The 22,300-nt window shown below is 33.5% G+C and overlaps 4 protein-coding genes across 6 annotated transcripts in view; all 4 read right to left on the bottom strand.

Moving 5' to 3' along the window:
• Positions 1-1,313: 1,313 nt before the first annotated feature.
• On the bottom strand, positions 1,314-10,971 carry LOC124437611. The gene is made up of 5 exons (XM_046987582.1): positions 10,949-10,971; positions 2,379-2,431; positions 2,028-2,240; positions 1,652-1,825; positions 1,314-1,535 (listed from the first exon to the last, which is right to left on the bottom strand). Exons 2-5 carry the CDS (start codon positions 2,421-2,423, stop codon positions 1,458-1,460), a joined length of 510 nt encoding a protein of 169 aa, XP_046843538.1. The 5' UTR covers positions 2,424-2,431; positions 10,949-10,971; the 3' UTR covers positions 1,314-1,457.
• Positions 4,068-15,046, bottom strand: LOC124437612. 3 transcript variants are annotated; one of them, XR_006945773.1, is made up of 5 exons: positions 5,442-5,784; positions 5,132-5,184; positions 4,795-5,006; positions 4,422-4,595; positions 4,068-4,305 (listed from the first exon to the last, which is right to left on the bottom strand). XR_006945773.1 is itself a non-coding variant. In XM_046987584.1 (5 exons), the coding sequence occupies exons 2-5, from the start codon at positions 14,697-14,699 to the stop codon at positions 4,228-4,230; spliced, it is 510 nt and encodes a 169-aa protein (XP_046843540.1). In that variant the 5' UTR covers positions 14,700-14,707; positions 15,014-15,046; the 3' UTR covers positions 4,068-4,227. The 3 variants fall into 3 exon arrangements, 2 of the variants coding, with proteins under 2 accessions (XP_046843540.1, XP_046843541.1); XM_046987584.1 differs by lacking the exons at positions 4,795-5,006; positions 5,132-5,184; positions 5,442-5,784 and adding exons at positions 14,304-14,516; positions 14,655-14,707; positions 15,014-15,046; XM_046987585.1 differs by lacking the exons at positions 4,795-5,006; positions 5,132-5,184; positions 5,442-5,784 and adding exons at positions 14,304-14,516; positions 14,655-14,714.
• The window catches only part of LOC124437616, a 32,614-nt gene continuing 17,193 nt past the window's right edge, over positions 6,880-22,300 (bottom strand). The window contains exons 2-4 of the mRNA XM_046987589.1: positions 8,187-8,369; positions 7,756-7,908; positions 6,880-7,465 (exon numbers count right to left, since the gene is read on the bottom strand). Of these exons, the coding sequence (XP_046843545.1) occupies positions 7,349-7,465; positions 7,756-7,908; positions 8,187-8,330 (414 nt within the window). The 5' untranslated portion in view covers positions 8,331-8,369 and the 3' untranslated portion in view covers positions 6,880-7,348. The remainder of the gene's footprint in view (positions 7,466-7,755; positions 7,909-8,186; positions 8,370-22,300) is intronic.
• On the bottom strand, positions 9,859-11,418 carry LOC124437614. The gene is made up of 5 exons (XM_046987587.1): positions 11,323-11,418; positions 10,908-10,948; positions 10,569-10,769; positions 10,211-10,369; positions 9,859-10,094 (listed from the first exon to the last, which is right to left on the bottom strand). The coding sequence occupies exons 2-5, from the start codon at positions 10,938-10,940 to the stop codon at positions 10,017-10,019; spliced, it is 471 nt and encodes a 156-aa protein (XP_046843543.1). The 5' UTR covers positions 10,941-10,948; positions 11,323-11,418; the 3' UTR covers positions 9,859-10,016.

Below are 22,300 nucleotides of genomic sequence, written 5' to 3'. Positions count from 1 at the left end.
TGTCCACCGTTGACCCTCATCTCTTAAATATATATAGTAAATGTTTTATATTAAAATCATAATCCCTAAAACACTGAAAACGAAGGCTACCATGCATTATTCATAAAACTGCTTCATAACAAGTTAAAGTTCCTGTTTTGTATCGAGGCTCTCGCTTTTAGTTGTTGAGTGTTGTCTTTATGTGTCTCAACGGTATTTTATCTATTTACGAATAAAGGTTGGTTTTAACCTGCTTTTATATGGTATGGTAATAAGTATATGTCACCGAGTTGTCAACTGTCAAACGAAAATCCTCGTCATAGTGAATATCATACCCCACTGCTACATAAAAATGTGAGGAGGTTGACGTTATTTGTTGTCGTAATAACAACAAATAACGTCATCAGTAAAACATGAACATGCACATTTGTACGCAGCATATACTGAATAACGCTGAGTGAACTTGATGTTTGTAGTTATGATATGATAAATATCTGACTAATAATTTATAACATAAAAGTAAACACGAAGACTATTAAAGATTATAAAATATTAAGTAAAAGACTAAAGTGTTGTCATACTCGAAATTATTTAGTTAGTTGACTGCAGACTTGCTTAATGCGTGTCGTATTATTGATGCCATTGTACATATTTGTCATTGTATCTGACGATGTCTTTAAGATAGACACGAGACGTTATCAATACAGAAACCTTTTAAATCTAATTCATTTTCTTTATGGCTCTGTTACAGTCCATATTTTCTTCATTGATTTTTGACGACGCAATATGACAGTACTTCTTTAGTGATCAAAATGTTTCAACCTAATTTTGAGGTAAATGACTGACGCCTCACGCCGGCAGATACAACGCAGGATTTTATATACAGCAACGGTTTTCCAAATATTGCTTTATTTCTTCAACAATGACACCCCGAACAAGAACCAAAAATCACAGAGTCAGTATTTTAATATAACCAGACGAACGTTAGGATAACAGCTATAAGGGCTTGAAAGAATAATGTCAGTTTACGTAACCACATGATTGTAAACATGCATAAAAATTTCATGTTATTATGTATTACAGCATCAAATGGCACGTTAATACGTTACACATTTTGGGTAAGCTACCCCTTACGAAAATTTCACATTTGAATTCATATATGAAATTATTATTTACGAAATATCGAAAATACTTTTTTCGATAAAAGAAGTCATGTCTATATTGATACTGTACAAATAAGTAATAATTTTGTTGCGTTTTATGTCAGAAATCAAAAAAGTGCAGAGACATGAGAAGTTTGCACTACAAAGACAATCCTCTTAAACAACAGCAAGGACGAAAATTCTTATTTTTATTCAAATGCGTGCTTAATGATGTAACAGTTACTTTACATGAAAATGTTACAAAAACCTAAATGACACAAAAATATTGATTTTGTTTGTTGGTTGAGGACTAAATGCGATAAATTTGCTTCCATGTTAACTCTGTTCCGTAGAAATTGTGAAAGTGAAAATAGCATCCACTCCATACAATATGGCGGCAATAAAACCAGAGACCTATGAAAGATAATAAAAGTATTTAAACTCTTCTTCTCATCAAGAATCACTATATGAACGAAACGAGAATTGCATAGTTTGCCTTTACAAAATGTAGGATCAACTGTTCAACTTACAATTCCACCAATCAATTGACCACAGGTGTAATCGTATTTAATGTTTGCGCCGTGATCCCAATATTCACACAAAGACTCGCCTCCTATGTCCTTGTTGTACGAAGAGAAGACAACAGAAATTAGGCTTGTGGTGACCAATAACTGTATCGTCCAAACACCTTGCACTGCTGCCATCTGTAAAAGTTGAATGGCATTTTTCATCATTAAACAGTAAGAAAAAGGCACTCCATATGAAAGTGTTGAGAATAAACCTCGACAAACAGACTTAAATACTAGATTATACTTATTTATGCAGCAAAGAATTTGACAGAACTGATTTACAAATGTAAACTTTGTAGCAAACACTCTTCCTGTGTCTTAAACATAATGAACTTACAGTTACAGCATTGTGCTTTTTATTGATTAATCCACTAAAGTTGAGAACCAACCCAACGATTGAAATAACAACTCCAACACTGGTCGTATGGAGGAAAAATTCCTCTCGACCAAGAACACCTCGTTTATAATCTTCAAAATTAAAATCGTCAAAATAATCAACGGATTCTTTTGTGTAGTAACCAACACATCCCAAACCAGCGGCAAGTGCAACCTGAAATATGTAAAAAGAAGGATTTATGTAAGTTTTCTTAAGAGAACTTCATCATTTATATTGTTATGCACGAGTAGTATTTCAGTGGGCGATAGCAATATACTATAATACAAAATTTAATTTATAAATAACACTTACAATTTGACAAATTTTGAGAATGACTGATGGTAAAGTGAAGCTCATTGTTTGATCTGAAAGTGCAAAACGTACTAAACGTTATTCCAGTGATCAAAGGCGTAACTAGGACTTTAATCGAGGGAGTGCATATTCCTATATTCAGTTTTGTCCTACTGTTTTCTTTTGAAATTCAAATTACTTTTAAAAGAAATCAGTAGGACACAACAGAATATATGAATATGCACCATCCCCAATCAACGTTCTAGTTACGCCACTGGCAGTGATCATTTGAAAACTATATTTAATTACGAAGTTGATGTCCACCGTTGACCCTCATCTCTTGAATATATATAGTAAATGTTTTATATTAAAATCATAATCCCTAAAACACTGGAAAAAGGCTACCATGCATTATTCATAAAACTGCTTCATAACAAGTTAAAGTTCCTGTTTTGTATCGAGGCTCTTTTAGTTGTTGAGTGTTGTCTTTATGTGTCTCAACGGTAACTTATCTATTTACGAATAAAGGTTGGTTTCAACCAGCTTTTTATATGGTATGTTGATAAGTATATGTCACCGAGTTGTCTACTGTCAAACGGAAATCCTCGTCATAGTGAATATCACACCCCACTGCTACATAAAAAAGTGAGGACGTTGACGTTGTTTGTTGTCAAACAGACGACTTGATACATTTGATAAACAAGAAAACTACGACATAATAACGTCACCATTAAAACATTAAAATGCACATTTGTACGCAGCATATAGTGATTAATGCTGAGTGAGCTTGATGTATGTATTTATGATATAATAAATATCTGACGATTTATTTGTAACATATAAGTAAACACAAAGACTATTAAAGACTATAAAATATCAAGTAAAAGACTAAAGTTTTGTCAAACTCGAAATCATGTAGTTAGTTGACTGCAGACTTTCTTAATGCCTGTCGTATTACAATCGAATACCTTAACTATTTGACACACCTGTAATTTTCTGGAAAAGCTCCTCTGATTAGTTGCAGCGACATAAGCAGTTGCCACAATACAAAATACCTATCTACAAAAATTCTGACCGGTTTAATTAAAGGAGTTTAGAATTAGTGTTGGTGTTAATCTTCTTCTTTGGGTTTGATTAGATATACCATCATTTAAATACACATTAATTTTTTTATGCATGTGTAGATGCATGTATTGTATATTGTTTCTAATAAATGTGCTCGTGCATGATTTTCTTGTATTCCGCTTTTATCCTATAGAATTTCTTTTTTGGAAAAATGCAAGCTGTTACTGAAACGCAAACAGAGCTATATGATGTTAAGAAGTCACTAGATTTCTCGTTGTGTGAATTATTAGAACTTTCTATCTTCTTCCTCAGATGAATTCCGTGGAGGAACTTCGATCAATTTTGCATGTTCCTGTTGTTTCCTACTTACGTCAGTTTTCAGTCATGTCGTCTTTCAGTGTAATCATGACGTAAATATGATTCTTTCAACAATTCCAATCTTTGGGTAAGCCACCCCTTACGAAAATTTCACATTTGATTTCATATATGAAATTGGAATTCACGAATATCAAAAATACTTTTTTCGATAAAAGAAGACAAGTCTACATTGCTACTGTATAAAAAAGTAATAATTTTGTTGTGTTTTATGTCAGAAATAAAAAAAGTGCAGAGACATGAGCAGTTCGCACTACAAAGACAATTCTCTTAATCAACAGCGAGGACGAAAATTCTTATTTTTATTCAAATGCATGCTTAATGATATAACAGTTACTTTACATGAAAATGTTACAATAACCTAAATGATACAAAAATATTAATTTTTATTTGTTGGTTAAGGACTAAATGTGATAAATTTTCTTCCATGTTAACTCTGTTCCGTAGAGATTTTGAAAGTGAAAATTGCATCCACTCCATACAATATGGCAGCAATAAAACCAGAAACCTATGAAAGATAATAGAAGTATTTACACTCTTCTTCTCATCAAGAATCACTATATGAACGAAACTACAGTTGCAAAGTTTGCCTTCACAATATGTAAGATCAACTGTTCAACTTACCATTCCACCAATCAATTGACCACAGGTGTAATCATATTTCCTGTTTGGGGCGTCATCCCAATATTCACATGAAGACGTGCCTCCTATGTCCTTGTTGTACGAAGAGTAGACAACGGTAATTAGGCTTGTGGTGACCAATAACTGTATCGTCCATATACCTTGCACTGCTGCCATCTGTAAAAGTGGAATGGCATTATTCACCATTAAACAGTAAGAAAAAGGCACTCCATGTGAAAGGGTTGAGAATAAACTTCGGCAGACTTAAATACTTGATTATACTTATACATGCAACAAAGAATTTGACAGAACTGATTTACAAATGTAAACTTTGTAGCAAACACTCTTCCTGTAGTCTTAAACATAATGAACTTACAGCTGCAGCATTGTGCTTATTATTGATTAATCCATTAAAGTTGAGAACCAATCCAACGATTGAAATAACAGCTCCAACGCAGGTCGTATAAAGAAAAATTCCTGTCTACCAAGAACGCCTCGTTTATATGATTCTGAATTAGAATCGTCAATATAATCAACGGACTCTTTTGTGAAGTAACCAACAAATCCCAAACCAGCGACAAGTGCAGCCTGAAATATGTAAAAAGGAGGATTTATGTAAGTGATTTAAAGGAGGATTTATATTGTTATGTACGTGTAGTATTTCAGTGGGCGATATACAAAATTACAAAAATTAATTTGTAGATAATACTTACAATTTGACAAATTTTGAAAATGACTGATGGTGAAGAGAAGCTCATTGCTTGATCTGAAAGTGCAAAACGTACTAAACGTTATCCCAGTGATCAGTGAAATTCAAATTACTTTCAAAAGAATTCAGTAGGACACAACAGAATATATGAATATGCACCCTCCCTAATTAACGTTCTAGTTACGCCACTGGCAGTGTTCATTTGAAAACTATATTTAATTACGAATTGGATGTCCACCCTCATCTCTTAGATATATATAGTAAATGTTTTGTATTAAAATCATAATCCCTAAAACACTGAAATTGAAGGCTACCATGCATTATTCGAAAAACCGCTTCATAGCAATTTAAAGTTCCTGGTTTTTTTTCGAGACTCTTTCTTTTAGTTGTTGAGTGTTGTCTTTGTGTGTCTCAACGGTAACATATCTGTTTGCGAATAAAGGTTGGTTTCAACCAGCTTTTTATATGGTATGGTAATAAGTATATGTCACCAAGTTGTCAACTGTCAAACGGAAATCCTCGTCATGGTGAATATCACACCCCACAGCTACATAAAAAAGTGATAAGGTTGACGTTGTTTGTTGTCAAACAGACGACTTGATACATTTGATAAACAAGAAAACTACGACATAATAACGTCACCAGTAAAACATGAACATGCACATTTGCACGCAGCATATAGTGATTAATGCTGAGTGAGCTTGATGTATGTATTTATGATATAATAAATATGTGACGATTAATTTATAACATATAAGTAAACACAAAGACTATTAAAGATCATAAAATATCAAGTAAAAGACTTAAGTTTTGTCAAACTTGAAATCATATACTTAGTTGACTGAAGACTTGCTTAATGTGTGTCGTATTACAATCAAATACCTTAACTATTTGACACACCTGTAATTTTCTGGAAAAGCTCCTCTAATTAGTTGCAGCGACATAAGCAATTGCCACAATGAAAAATACCTATCTACAAAAATTCTGACCAGTTTAATTAAAGGAGTTTAAAATTAGTGTTGTTGTTAATCTTCTTCTTTGGGTTTGATTAGATATACCATCATTTAAATACACATTAATTTTTTTATGCATGTGTAGATGCACGTGTTGTATATTGTTTCTAATAAATGCGCTCATGCATGATTTTCTTGTATTCTGCTTTTATCCTATAGAATTTCTATTTTGGAAAAATGCAAGCTGTTACTGAAACGCAAACCGAGCTTTATGATGTTAGAAAGTCACTAGATTTCTCGTTGTGTGAATTATTAGAACTTACTATCTTCTTCCTCAGATGAATTCCGTGGAGGAACTTCGATCAATTTTGCATGTTCCTGTTGTTTCCTACTTACGTCAGTTTTCAGTCATGTCGTCTTTCAGTGTAATCATGACGTAAATATAATTCTTTCAACAATTCCAACGACGTTGTTGCTTATTCATTCTTTACAAGCGTTAAAAGTAAAGGTGCAAACGTCAACAAGCAATAACAGATTTTAGCTTCAGATTACTGAAATTAAACCTTTTAAATAGTAAAATTGGACGAAAGCATGCAATTTCTCTTATCCAATGTATCAATTATGTATGATTTTTTCCCCACAGTTTCAATTTTCTCTATCAATTATTCATCTTGTGAAAATCATAAAAAGATAAATCTTTTGCCCCATAGCTATCCTTTTTATTCGTATTGAATGTTTAGTTTTGCCTTATGAAGTTGTTAACATTGAATTTCGTCTTTTCGCTTAAGTCATCGATTAATTTGAAAAGGTTAATGATTTTTTGTTTGTTCTAATGAATATTGCAAAGATTTATCACTATATTGCACCGTGTTATTGAACGTTTATTTTTGTTAAATGCAGGGAAAAGGCGCAAATGCAAAGATGCATTTGGAATCGAAAAAATGGCTACCATGTAAGTAAGCTTGCACAGCTAAATGATTAAAGACCCAAATTGAAAGTCGCAAAAATAGCAACTCGAGACACAAAACGCCCACGATTCTTCATATTAAATACTGCCAGCAAAGTCGTAAAGAGTCTTAACTTTTTCACAAACCATTTTTCTGGCTTTCATATGCGCATTTTGATACATTTAGCATACATTCTGATTCTCTATACACTTGGCAAGCTATGATGTAATACAAATAGTAGATAAGATGGTGCTTCCATAACTCAAATATTTTAATCCATTTCAATCTAACACCAAGAAGATAACCACTCTTTTCCATTCTTCATATCTCCATCTCGGCCGTTTCAAGTTCAATGCCAGAATCAGTTGCAACGACACTCAGCCAAAAGTGAAATGATGAATCCACAATATACAGGATAAATGCAGTAAAGGCAAATACCTAACAACAAAATTATTCGATTTGTTTGACTTTCATTTTTCCACATTTGAAAAACACAAACCGTAATTGACATTCAAAAGTTTTTAGAATTAAAATATCGGATTATTGCATAGTGCATACAATTCATGGGTCGATTTACTCTTTAGAATTTACTTTTCATGGAAATTCTATGGTAATTTAAGCGACCTTAACATATTGATATTTCTGCAGAGCGCGCACTCTATTTCGATATGTATCATAAAACTGTGATCATCAAGTCCACTCTCTCTTACATTTGTAGCATGACTTACCACGGCGACAACAAGATTATTGCATTCAATATCTTTATGAACAGACTTCCAAGAATCGCAAAGACCCGAAGCTTTATATGATCTCGTATTATCGGCCAAAATACCAGCAGAGATCAACAGCATTACGGTGAAAATGACATAGATTATTGCCATCTGAAATGCATTTATAATGAAGAATTATTTATAATATCATTCAAAGCTGATCTCAACAACACAATTATATTGATTATGAGCTGGTTGATTAGGCACGGTAAGTTGATTGGCCATTGTAATTTTTACTCATCTAATTTTTTTTAAAAAAACGCTGGATCACTTTTCATATGAATGGAAGACTTATCTACATGTTATTATGTAATAATCTTGTCTCAAAAACGTTAAGTATATATTCAATACATTTGGTCTCTTGAACAAGTATATACTGTTTCTCATACCGCTAAAACCCAATTTACTTGGTGAAGAATCTTGTGTCCGCCAACAGTGAAGAAAAGAAACGAGACTATGGTGAAAATCCACGTGCACGCCACGCAAAATGTGAAAAAATTCCACGTGCCTCGAGTGTTGTTCAAAGTGCTCATAAAAGCTGCGATACATGACAGAGATATCAAGAGCGCCACCTTTTTTGATTTTAAAATGATGGAGAAATGTATTAGTAAGGAACAAATGATGGATAATGGGGCATATGACTGCATTACTGACGTCACTGGGAGTAAAAGAAAGCTGCGTGACCCCTATTTACCTTGTAATTATCCTTATTTATCTCATCATGATCCCTATTTGTTTTGTCAAAATGTCCCTATATATATTGTGGTGATCCTCATTTACTTTGTTTTGCGTTGTGATGATCCCTATTTATCTCTTCATGTTCCTTGTTTATGTTTTGATAACCCCCGTTTATATCGCCACGATCCCCACTTATCTTGTTATGATCACAGCGATGTTTTCTACGCAATGATGCAGACCTTTGTACAAGCCTTTAAATAACTTACAAATTCGAATATTTTTAAAATTCCTGGAGGAAACGATGAACTGAAAGCCTTTCCAATTTGTGTTTTATCAGATTTTCTAAAAAGGAAAAAGTAATTATGCATTCATCAAGAGCACATTGGACACGACAACTCTTTTATTGACTAAAGCTACGGGCTTTTCTGTCATGAGTTTTATAAACGAAGTGTGATACATATTTTCGTGATCTGCGTCAAAATTGCTTGATGAATTCCTTAAAATATTCATGCGTCGCTTGCCTCTTCATTTCACAAAAATGGCAAAAGTTCATATTACATTAATTTGTTTATTTCTGGAAGTTAACGGATTAACTCGGAAATTTTCGGAAACTCTCGGAAGTATCCTGAAAACATCGGATTATCTTAAATTTGTCATTGTTTTGAAAGAACTGTAGAGCTATGAAGATTTTATTTTCATTGAACTATGATTTATCTATGCATTCTTTATGAAAATGATGAAAATACAAAAATGCTTTCTTCACAAACTTTTAATGTTCATGAAATATTCATGAAGAGAGCAAAAAGTTCACAAATCCTTGAACTTTGTTCACAATATGGCAACACTGTCTAAGGTATTTGAGCGATCCCAACCAATCAGATCCCAACAACAAACACTACCATAATCTGATCTGTATAAAATTTCTCTGATCCTAGAAGAAAAGGTAACCACAATAAGAATAACAAATTTACTTTCTGAATATACGAATTCGCAAGATTTGCTTGTAAAAAATGTTTTGCTATTGCCGAGTCGTTCTAATTTAGGATTGTGACCTGAAATATATTAACACTTTAACAGCAGCAGTTTTTGTAAGAGCTGCTGTGTTTGAAATATTTAAATTTTAAATTTGATAATAAGACTGGCAAGGTTTAATTTTGACGTGCAGCCCGTAGAAAAGTTAGAATAAGAAGCTCCTCCTCCCCTCGCCTACGTTTTTATGTTTAAAAAAAAATTGAAACGCATATATGTCGAAATACTTTTTTCGATAAAAGAAGTCGTGTCTATATTGATGCTGTATAAATAAGTAATAATTTTGTTGTGTTTTATGTCAGAAATCAAAAAAGTGCAGAGACATGAGCAGTTCGCACTACAAAGACAAATCTATTAATCAACAGCAAGGACGAAAATTCTTACTTTTATTCAAATGCATGCTTAATGATGTAACAGTTACTTTACATGAAAATGTTACAATAACCTAAATGACACAAAAACATTGATTTTGTTTGTTGGTTGAGGAATAATGCGATAAATTTGCTTCCATGTTAACTCTGTTCCGTAGAAGTTTTGAAAGTGAAAATAGCATCCACTCCATACAATATGGCGGCAATAAAACCAAAGACCTATGAAAGATAATAAAAGTATTTACACTCTTCTTCTCATGAAGAATCACTATATGAACGAAACGACAGTTGCAAAGTTTGCCTTCACAAAATGTAAAATCAAATGTTCAACTTACCATTCCACCAATCAGTTGACCACATGTGTTTCTGGCGGCATCCCCACCTTCACAGAAAGACCTGCCTCCTATGCCCTTGTTGTACCAAGAGAAAACAACGGTAATTAGGCTTGTGGTGACCAATAACTGTATCGTCCATATACCTTGCACTGTTGCCATCTGTAAAAATGGAATGGCATTATTCACCATTAAACAGTAAGAAAAAGGCACTCCATATGAAAGGTTTGAAAATAAACCTCGGCAGACTTAAATACTAGATTATACTTATATATGCAGCAAAGAATTTGACAGAACTGATTTACAGATGTAAACTTTGTAGCAAACACTCTTCCTGTAGTCTTAAACATAATGAACTTACAGTTACAGCATTGTGCTTTTTATTGATTAATCCACTAAAGTTGAGAACCCACCCAACGATTGAAATAACAACTCCAACGCAGCTCGTATAAAGAAAAAATTCCTGTCTACCAAGAACGCCTCGTTTATATGCTTCTGAATTAGAATCAACGCGTTCTTTTGTGAAGAAGCCAACACTTCCCAAACCAGCGGCAAGTGCAACCTGAAATATGTAAAAAGAAGGATTTATGTAAGTTTTCTTAAGAGAACTTCATCATTTATATTGTTATGCACGTGTAGTATTTCAGTGAGCTATAGCGATATACTATAATACAAAAATTAATATATAAATAATACTTACAACTTGAAAAAATTTGAGAAAAGTGAAGCTCATTGCTTGATCTGAAAGTGCAAAACGTACTAAACGTTATCCCAGTGATCAAAGGCGTAACTAGAACGTTGATTGGAGGGTGTATATTTATATATTTAGGTGTGCCAAACTGGTTTCTTTTGAAATTCAAATTACGTTTAAAAGAAATCAGTAGGACACAACAGAATATATGAATATGCACTCTCCCCAATTAACGTTCTAGTTACGCCACTGCCAGTGATCATTTGAAAACTATATTTAATTACGAAGTGGATGTCCACCGTTGACATTTATCTCTTGAAAATATATAGTAAATGTTTTGTATTAAAATCATAATCCCTAAAACACTGAAATTGAAGGCTACCATGCATTATTCGAAAAACTGCTTCATAACAATTTAAAGTACCTGTTTTTCTTTCGAGACTCTTGCTTTAAGTTGTTGAGAGTTGTCTTTGTGTGTCTCAACGGTAACTTATCTATTTGCGAATAAAGTTTGGTTTCAACCAGCTTTTTATATGTACAACAAAGTAAAACAAGGACATAGGAGGCGAGTCTTTGTGTGAATATTGGGATGACGCTGCAAACTGGAAATATGATAACACCTGTGGTCAAATTGTCATTCAGCCATATAAACAAGGCGTTCTTGGTAGACAGGAATTTTTCTTTATACGACCTGCGTTGAGCTATTTCAATCGTTGGATTGGTTCTCAACTTTAATGAGGAGGTTGAAGTTGTTTGTTGTCAAACAGACAACTTGATACATTTGATAAAATGTATCAATATTTTACATATTTTTAAAGTTTGCCTTAACAAAATGTAAGATCAACTGTTCAACTTACGATTCCACCAATCATTTGACCACAGGTGTTATCATATTTCCAGTTTGCAGCGTCATCCCGATATTCACATATACTTACATTTATTTTACAAGCATTAATCAGTATATGCTGCGTACAAATGTGCATTTTAATGTTTTAATGGTGACGTTATTTTGTCGTAGTTTGCTTGTTTATCAAATGTATCAAGTCGTCTGTTTGACAACAAACAACGTCAACCTCCTCATTAAAGTTGAGAACCAATCCAACAATTGAAATAACAGCTCCAACGCAGGTCGTATAAAGAAAAAATTCCTGTCTACCAAGAACGCCTTGTTTATATGCTTCTGAATGATAATTTGACCACAGGTGTTATCATATTTCCAGTTTGCAGCGTCATCCCAATATTCACACAAAGACTCGCCTCCTATGTCCTTGTTGTACTTTGTTGTACATATAAAAAGCTGGTTAAAACCAACCTTTATTCGCAATTGTACTTTCGTTCATATAGTGATTACATTTTAAATATAAATGGAAGTATGATAACACCTGTGGTCAAATGATTGGTGGAATGGTAAGTTAAACAATTGATCTTACATTTTGTGAAGGCAAACTTTGCAATTGTACTTTGTGTGTCTCAACGGTAACTTATCTATTTGCGAATAAAGGTTGGTTTCAACCAGCTTTTTATATGTACAACAAAGTACAACAAGGACATAGGAGGCGAGTCTTTGTGTGGATATTGGGATGACGCTGCAAACTGGAAATATGATAACACCTGTGCTCAAATGATTGGTGGAATCGTAAGTTGAACAGTTGATCTTACATTTATATGCTGCGTACAAATGTGCATTTGTACGCAGCATATACATTATACACATTTGTTCGCAGCATATACTGATTAATGCTGAGTGAACTCGATGTATGTATTTATGATATAACAAATAACTGACTATTTATTTATAACATATAAGTAAACACGAAGACTATTAAAGATTATAAAATGTCAAGTAAAAGACTAAAATTTTGTCAAACTCGAAATCATATAGTTAATTGACTGCAGACCTTCTTAATGCGTGTCGTATTGCAATCAAGTACCTTAACTATTTGACACACCTGTAATTTTCAGGAAAAGCTTCTCTGATTAGTTGAGACGACATAAATAATTGCCACAATACAAGATGTCTATTAACAAAAATTCTGACAGGCTTAAAGGAGTTTAAAATTAGTGTTGGTGTTAATATTCTTCTTTGGGTTTGATTAGATATACAATTATTTAAATACACGTCAATTTTTTTATGCATGTGTAGATGCATGTGTTGTATATTGTTTCTAATAAATGTGCTCATGGATGATTTTCTTGTATTCTGCTTTTATCCTATAAAATTTCTTTTTTGGAAAAATGCAAGCTGTTACTGAAACGCAAACCGAGCTATATGATGTTTGAAAGTCACTAGATTTCTCGTTGTGTGAATTATTAGAACTTTCTATCTTCTTCCTCAGATGAATTCCGTGGAGAAACTTTGATCAATTTTTCATATTCCTGTTGATTCCTACTTAAGTCAGTTTTCAGTCATGTCTTTCAGTGTAATCTTGACGTAAATATGATTCTTTCAACAATTCCAATCTTTGGGTAAGCCACCCCTTACGAAAATTTCACATTTGATTTCATATATGAAAGTGGAATTCACGAATATCGAAAATACTTTTTTCGATAAAAGAAGACAAGTCTATATTGATGCTGTGTAAATACGTAATAATTTTGCTGCGTTTTATCTCAGAAATCAAAAAAGTGCAGAGACATGAGCACTAGAAAGACAAATCTCTTAATCAACAGCAAGGACGAAAATTCTTATTTTTATTCAAATGCATGCTTAATGATGTAACAGTTACTTTACATGAAAATGTTACAATAACCTAAATGACACAAAAATATTGATTTTGTTTGTGGGTTGAGGACTAAATGCGATTAACTAGCTATCCATGTTAACTCTGTTCCTTAGAAGTTGTGAAAGTTAAAAATAGCATCCATTCCATACAAAATGGCGGCAATAAAACCAGAGACCTATGAAAGATAATAGAAGTATTTAAACTCTTCTTCTCATCAAGAATCACTATATGAACGAAACGACAGGTGCAAAGTTTGTCTTTACAAAATGTAAAATCAACTGTTCAACTTACGATTCCACCAATCAATTGACCACAGGTGTAATTATATTTCCTGTTTGGGGTGTCATCCCAAACTTTACATCGAGACTTAGAAGGTACTGGAATTAAGTATTCATCCTTGTTGTTAAACGAAGAGAAGACAACAGTAATTAAGCTTGTGGTGACCAATAACTGTATCGTCCATATACCTTGCACTGTTGCCATCTGTAAAAGTGGAATGGCATTATTCACCATTAAACAGTAAGAAAAAGGCACTCCATGTGAAAGGGTTGAGAATAAACCTCGGCAAACTTAAATACTTGATTATACTTATACATGCAGCAAAGAATTTGGCAGAACTGATTTACAGATGTAAACTTTGTAAGAAATACTCTTCATGTAGTCTTAAACATAATGAACTTACAGCTACAGCATTGTGCTTTTTATTGATTAATCCACTAAAGTTGAGTACCAATCCAACGATTGAAATAACAACTCCAACGCCGGTCGTATGGAGAAAAAATTCCTGTCTACCAAGAGCGCTGTGTTTATATTCTTCTGAATTAATATCGTCATAATAATCAACGTATTCTTTTGTGAAGTGACCAACACATCCCAAACCAACGGCAAGTGCAACCTGAAATATGTAAAAAGAAGGATTTATGTAAGTTTTCTTAAGAGAACTTCATCATTTATATTGTTATGTACGTGTAGTATTTCAGTGAGCTATAGCGATATACTATATTACAAAAATTAATTTATAAATAATACTTACAACTTGACAAATTTTGAAAATGACTGATGGTGAAGAGAAGCTCATTATTTGATCTGAAAGTGCAAAACGTACTAAACGTTATTCCAGTGATCAGTGAAATTCAAATTACTTTCAAAAGAATTCAGTAGGACACAACAGAATATATGAATATGCACCCTCCCTAATTAACGTTCTAGTTACGCCACTGGCAGTGTTCATTTGAAAACTATATTTAATTACGAATTGGATGTCCACCGTTGACCCTCATCTCTTAAATATATATAGTAAATGTTTTGTATTAAAATCATAATCCCTAAAACACTGAAATTGAAGGCTACCATGCATTATTCGAAAAACTACTTCATAACAATTTAAAGTACCTGTTTTTTTTTCGAGACTCTTGCTTTAAGTTGTTGAGTGTTGTATTTGTGTGTCTCAACGGTAACTTATCTATTTGCGAATAAAGGTTGGTTTCAACCAGCTTTTTATATGTACAACAAAGTACAACAAGGACATAGGAGGCGAGTTTTTGTGTGAATATTGGGTTGACGCTGCAAACTGGAAATATGGTAACACCTGTGGTCAAATTGTCATTCAGAAGCATATAAACAAGGCGTTCTTGGTAGACAGGAATTTTTTCTTTATACGACCTGCGTTGGAGTTGTTATTTCAATCGTTGGATTGGTTCTCAACTTTAATGAGGAGGTTGACGTTGTTTGTTGTCAAACAGACAACTTGATACATTTGATAAAATGTATCAATATTTTACATATTTTTAAAGTTTGCCTTCTCAAAATGTAAGATCAACTGTTCAACTTACGATTCCACCAATCATTTGACCACAGGTGTTATCATATTTCCAGTTTGCAGCGTCATCCCAATATTCACATATACTTACATTTATTTTACAAGCATTAATCAGTATATGCTGCGTACAAATGTGCATTTTAATGTTTTGATGGTGACGTTTTTTTGTCGTAGTTTGCTTGTTTATCAAATGTATCAAGTTGTCTGTTTGACAACAAACAACGTCAACCTCCTCATTAAAGTTGAGAACCAATCCAATGATTGAAATAACAACTCCAACGCAGGTCGTATAAAGAAAAAATTCCTGTCTACCTAGAACGCCTTGTTTATATGCTTCTGAATGACAATTTGACCACAGGTGTTATCATATTTCCAGTTTGCAGCGTCATCCCAATATTCACAAAAAGACTCGCCTCCTATGTCCTTGTTGTACTTTGTTGTACATATAAAAAGCTGGTTGAAACCAACCTTTATTCGCAATTGTAATTTCGTTCATATAGTGATTACATTTTAAATATAAATGGAAATATGATAACACCTGTAGTCAAATGATTGGTGTTCTGCTTTTATCCTATAGAATTTCTTTTTTGGAAAAATGCAAGCTGTTACTGAAACGCAAACCGAACTATATGTTAAAAAGTCACTAGATTTATAAGTCACAAGTATAGAGGGATATATATATATAGTTGGAATGTTATTAAACAAAAAGAATGATAGCACAACGCTATATACGTCTTATCTAACAACATTTGAGAAATTAACCTTCCACTCCTCTTCCTTGTAAACGTGACAAGTCTACTCAAAAGCAGAGATCCTTATACGCTACAAGTCCCGGGCTTGTGACCGGTATAGCAGAGTTAAAAGGTGAAAGGTTTATCATAGATTAATCAACTGAATATTCCTGCTTATTTTTGATTGGAAGCATGTTGAACAGTTCATATGGACAAAGGTCGAATTCCATATTAAACATCAGTAACATAATCCGGTGTTAATGTTAGACAATACATCATTGCCCTTCAGTCACAGAATAGATACGTAACAGAAGCACCACTCGATGTCGGAACCTTTGATGTTCGTGTCCCCTGTTTTGAGTTCTACAATCCGGGTATTTTAAACGGCGGCCATGTTTCCAACCAGATGAATGCAGCCAGATCGCAATATAATATATAGTTCTGCGGATGGGTTTTGGCAAATAAACCCAAATATTTCTATAGATTGGCCATTTTTTTAATATTTTTTGTGTGGATACAGTTAACACATCAAGCTCTCAACAATTTATCATTAATTCGACGTCCGTTTTGATAAATGAGGGTTTATTCGGAATATTTACAAAGTAGATATGTATCTGACGAGATGTGTACTCGGTATATGGTTTGTCGTCAGTTTTAATTTTATCATATAAGAATTCTGCAGAGAATCTTGAAGACATTTGTTCTAACATTTGAAACAAGTGACAAATCAAATTATCCTCCAGTTAGTTTATATATTGCAAACAACGTTTGGCAGGACATTCGAATCACCAAAGTTGTCTACCCAGGTGTTTTAAACTATCAGAAGCGATGCTACATGGCCACTATGAAAGTCATCTGATGCCAAAATATTTTGTATTCAAAAAAGTTTTCTGGTGTATCTGTGTTTCACTTTTTGGTAAACATTTTACTGTGTAAAGTATTACGATTTAAATAATGGCATTAAGAGTCACTATAACTGGTTTTTGTCAGAATAAGTTCTGTTTGTGGCATGATTACTTACAATAAAAATTTATTGAATGAAGTTTATCGATTTTAGCAAAAATTAAATGTTCGAGCCCTTTGTTGGAATAATTTCTCTCTGCTGGTTGATCAATGCGGTGAATCAAACATAATTCTAATCATTTTTCCCATACAATTGTTGGTCACAACTCACAAGTGAAGTTTAACCAAAGAGCTAAGCTGTAGGAGCTTGGCAATATGTTTGACATAATGGCAAAGTTGTTAATTTAATTGTAACAATTTATCAATAACTTCATCCTTTAAATAATTGTAATTTCATATATTGTTTATTAAAAATAAGACAACAAAAAACATCTTTATTTGTAAGTTAATACAAATTTGAGAGACATGATACTGATGATAGCCACAGGAACTCAATATACAATTACAAATAAAAACTTTCAATTACAATTATGCAGACAAGCTACATTGTAAATAAAAAGCCCCGATTCAAGAATTAAATATAAATTAGTTTAGTCCAAATTTTATACTAATGTCTTCCTCTGAAGAACGTTCTTTACGCACAGTAGGTCGTTTTATCGTTTCTATCAAATCCGTTGACCATTCTAAAAGGAAACTCTTTACTAGAAAATACAGAAATGGAATCACACTAAATATATTTATTACTTTTGTCCTAAATTATAAATTCTTAGGGCAACTGCCGTTCAATATAAGAGACCTTCTAAACATGGATCTCGCATACAATTCAAGGCAAGAAACTATAAAACCCGTAAAATTATATTTTACGAACGTATTTTACAACAAAACTGTTTCTCATCTCATATGCTTGGTATCCTATCCGATGGCATTAAAAATTTTGTCCATAAGTGAATCTACATTCGTCAAATTTTCGAAAAACAACTCTTCATAATATTAATCTATATACATTCTGGCCAGTTTGTCTGGCTGGAGTAATGGCGGACGCAAAAGATGCGCACTTAAGAACTGGGTACAAGTAGGGGACAGATTTTTTGCTAAGTGGCGCTTCTGTATATATCTATTCTGTGCTTCAGTGAAAGCAATGGATGCTTTGAAAGCATCCAGTTAAACATAGATTGTTACAAGCATCCCGCTTGCCGATATTTATAATCTATGTACAATCTATGTTTAACATCGATATAAGATTCATTCTTTTCCAGTGGAAAGCGGGCACTGTATATGAGCCTTCTCTCGGTGCTCTGTGTCTACTACTGGATTATTACATTTATAATTGGAACATTGGACATAAGCATGTTTATGCACATTAAAAATTCTGTAACATTCTACTACCAAGTGATGCTTTATTCAGCTTGGTGAAATCACAACACACAAATTTTCTGGTAAAAAAATTTGCAATAAGTTCATTTACTTTAAACAACAATGACAAGTATCAGTTATAAGGACTCACAGACAATAATCAAGCAACACAATCTGCAATCACAATATTCAGCTTCACAGAAATCAGTCATGTACATCTCATTTTTTTGTGAAATCATACTTATACTATACAATATATTGGTTTCTCAATGTAAAACTAAGCCATTTTTGGCGGCTTTTACATAACAATATTTTATTTTAACACAACTGCGGAACTACTTCAAATATATAGTTACCATTCACGCGATATACAAAGTGCAATTTTTTTGCAGTTTGTAATCAACAAAGAATTTCTGTAAGATCATGTCCTTGGTGAGGTTTTTACGAAGTCTGTTTACTGAGAGTTATAAAAAATTTCGAAAATCTGGCCATTTTTGCTCAGCGAATTTTTAGACGTTTCTTAGACAAAATAACCATTTTTTCTTCCAATATCATTCCTTTTATACTCATGCCATTACAATTAATCAATTCGACCCCGAGAGTGTGACATATAATGCAAAAAAAGGGTGCAAAATACAGTTTACTACTATAAACCAATACATCAATACTACAAAAGTGGATAGTACAATACGACCGCCACTGGCTTGAGAAAAGGTCAAAGTTGCGTTATCCAGTTTAATACATATCAGTATTACCCATGCCTTTAACTTAGTCGAAACCATTGAGTTCTATAATTCTACAACGTCATCAGCATGTCACTACGGAGTCACGTGAGATGCGTCCGCGCGTCGCTTGTCGATCAGCGCACTGCGTGTTCGTTGATCAGAGAGAAAGAAATACACACTTAAGTTATATATTTTCTAACATTTTTAGAAGAAGACAGGTAACGAATCGTGAGTATATCCATATTTTAGAATTCTCCTTATTTCAACATTTGCCATTAGCAAGTATGACTAACATTGAAGAAACATGTAATGACATAGAAGACATATCAGCGGGCAAACAACAGCCTGATACTCAAATTATTACTGAAGAGCTAGCTGAAGTGAAATCAATGATACGTATCATGTGGCAGCATCATCAAACAAGGGATGATGCAAACGCAACTCAACAACCCAACCTTGAGGAAAACCATAATAGCCGACATAAACGGCGCCGATCGAGCTCTACTTCGACGGATAGTGAAGACGATATCCGTCAGGAGAAAAACAGAAAATCAAAATCTTACAAATCAGTTAATTATACTACACATGAAAACAACTCGAATGAAAATGACAAAATAAGCGTTTGCGCTGATGAACTCGACGATGATAATATCTCTGAGCTCATTGACAATGGTAAAACAGAAACAAATGCGAGCTCGACCGATGATACACTTCAACAGCTAGCTGAAATATTTGACGACTCGGAGTCCACACGAAATGATATAAAACCACATCTCGCAACCATTGTCGAGAAAAGGAGACAGAAAAAATTTGCTCTTGACAAACTAAAGTCAATCCAAGACAAATCCAAAAAACCTGCCAATTGCCCTTTTGTATGCTCCATCACAGTCAACCCCGAAACATTGGGCAAACTGTCATTCTACCAACAAAGAACAGACCAAAACATATCAAACATACAAGAAGCAGTACGAAAAACAAATCTTATTGCAATTCAAACAGCGCACGCTCTGAGCACAACAAAGGCAAACGACCTTGACATTAAAGAACTGTGAAGTCAACAAGTCGACTTAATAGCAATGCTGGGACACATCAGCCATGAACTGGTAAGTGTTCTCAGGAATAAAATAAAATGTGTTCTGAAACCAGTATATGCTCCCATCTGCTCAGATAACGGCGAACGCAGCAAATTTCTCTTTGGGGATGACTTACCGTAAATATTGAAAAAAGCAAAAGAAACGAGCAATGTAAGTCAGGTAGTCAAATACAATCAACCTCGATCAACCCCATCTCGCGCATATAATTCAAAAAATTATGATAAACGACATTGGCGCCAACATGGATCAAATCATGAAGGTGGAGCGAAGTCGGATTTTCACAAGCGCGAGAAGTCATACTTCCCAAAGAAAAATATGAAACGACAAACACACAAGAAATAATTCACCAATTACGACATATGAAAAATACATCGATAAGCAAATGGGAAAATTTTATTCCAAAGTTAAAAGACCTCTTAATTACTTTATGTGACAGCTGCAAAGCGGGCAGAATAGCAAATCACTTTTCCGCATGGACCGATATTACATCCGACAAAGAGATCTTATCTAATGTAAAAGTATGCCATTCGATCTGTTGGAAACGCCTTACCAACATCACTTTTGCCCAACAAACTTCAACGAAATTCAACGATTATGGGTTATGCTAGGTATTAAACGGATTATGCTAGGTGTTATTGACGCAATCTATCACATGTGCCCGTTCAATAATTTGAAAATTTGGTACACCTATCGTAAACGTTAAAGTAAGAAGCTAAATTTGTGGATGTCTTTCCTACAATGCACTCCCACACTTCAAAAAATCTGGGTGTTTGAGCACCTAGACATCCAGAGCTTCCCATGCCCTAAGTGAAAGAATTCTGACATGGACCTGGACAATGGTGTGGCCAACAAGTTTGTTCGTGCTATGATTGCTATATGTATTCTTTCTCTTTCAATTAAAATATCTTCACAAAGGTTTCATCAACTTGCAAAGCAATATTGCACAATGTATTTATACAAAACGGTTATATTAGGCTCCTTGCAGACGAAATTGGCAAAAAACAAACATTGAAGGATCACGCTAAAAAAGTTTTGCCATGAGTGCATCCGTCCATCTGAGCGGCTCACTTTTCTGAATTATTGCAAGCAAAAATAAAACATAACGATAAAATCAAGATAATTAAAACATAAACAAATGCAAGATAATTAAAACGTTTAATCAAAGCATTAAAATATGATCTTTCTGAGTATATGACACATGTGTTTAGAATTTATGGTAATGAAGCTTATCCACTGTGGTAGTAATGATTACAAAATAAAAGTTGGGTGAACGCAATACTGAATTCATGCGAAATCTTATAGTCTAATCATCAAACTCCTAGAGTTATGAGGATTATGCTAGGTGTTATTGGATTATGCATACTGATTAATGCTGAGTGAACTCGATGTATGTATTTATGATATAATAAATATCTGACTATATATTCATAACATATAAGTAAACACTAAGACTATTAAAGATCATAAAATATCAAGTAAAAGACTTAGGTTTTGTCAAACTCGAAATCATATACTTAGTTGACTGAAGACTTGCTTAATGCCTGTCGTATTACAATCAAATACCTTAACTATTTGACACACCTGTAATTTTCTGGAAAAGCTCCTCTAATTAGTTGCGACGACACAAATAATTGCCACAATACAAAATACCTATCTACAAAAATTGTGACAGGTTTAATTAAAGGAGTTTAGAATAAGTGTTGGTGTTAATCTTCTTTTATGGGTTTGATTAGATATACCATTATTTAAATACACGTCAATTTTTTATGCATGTGTAGATGCATGTGTTGTATATTGTTTCTAATAAATGCACTCATGCATGATTTTCTTGTATTCTGCTTTTATCCTATCAAATTTCTTTTTTGCAAAAATGCAAGCTGTTACTGAAACGCACACCGAACTATATGATGTTAGAAAGTCACTAGATTTCTCGTTGTGTGAATAATTAGAACTTTCTATCTTCTTCCTCAGATGAATTCCGTGGAGAAACTTCGATCAATTTTACATGTTCCTGTTGTTTCCTACTTACATCAATTTTCAGTCATGTCGTCTTT

The sequence above is a fragment of the Xenia sp. Carnegie-2017 genome, unplaced genomic scaffold (genome assembly GCF_021976095.1).
Source record: "Xenia sp. Carnegie-2017 unplaced genomic scaffold, XeniaSp_v1 HiC_scaffold_16, whole genome shotgun sequence".
NCBI lineage: Eukaryota > Metazoa > Cnidaria > Anthozoa > Malacalcyonacea > Xeniidae > Xenia > Xenia sp. Carnegie-2017.
Note: the sequence above shows the minus strand (reverse complement) of the source record. Positions and strands in the feature narration are given on the sequence as shown.

Excerpts from the sequence above, each read along its gene's own strand:
- LOC124437611 (XM_046987582.1), bottom strand. The coding sequence starts at position 2,423 with ATGAGCTTCACTTTACCATCAGTCATTCTCAAAATTTGTCAAATT. Across the intron at positions 1,826-2,027 it reads AAAAGCACAATGCTGTAACT|ATGGCAGCAGTGCAAGGTGT; the intron begins GTAAGTTCATTA and ends CAACTTTTACAG. Across the intron at positions 1,536-1,651 it reads GTCAATTGATTGGTGGAATT|GTCTCTGGTTTTATTGCCGC; the intron begins GTAAGTTGAACA and ends TATCTTTCATAG.
- LOC124437614 (XM_046987587.1), bottom strand. The coding sequence starts at position 10,940 with ATGAGCTTCACTTTTCTCAAATTTTTTCAAGTT. Across the intron at positions 10,370-10,568 it reads AAAAGCACAATGCTGTAACT|ATGGCAACAGTGCAAGGTAT; the intron begins GTAAGTTCATTA and ends CCATTTTTACAG. Across the intron at positions 10,095-10,210 it reads GTCAACTGATTGGTGGAATG|GTCTTTGGTTTTATTGCCGC; the intron begins GTAAGTTGAACA and ends TATCTTTCATAG.
- LOC124437612 (XM_046987584.1), bottom strand. The coding sequence starts at position 14,699 with ATGAGCTTCTCTTCACCATCAGTCATTTTCAAAATTTGTCAAGTT. Across the intron at positions 14,517-14,654 it reads TTTTCAAAATTTGTCAAGTT|GTTGCACTTGCCGTTGGTTT; the intron begins GTAAGTATTATT and ends TACATATTTCAG. Across the intron at positions 4,306-4,421 it reads GTCAATTGATTGGTGGAATG|GTTTCTGGTTTTATTGCTGC; the intron begins GTAAGTTGAACA and ends TATCTTTCATAG.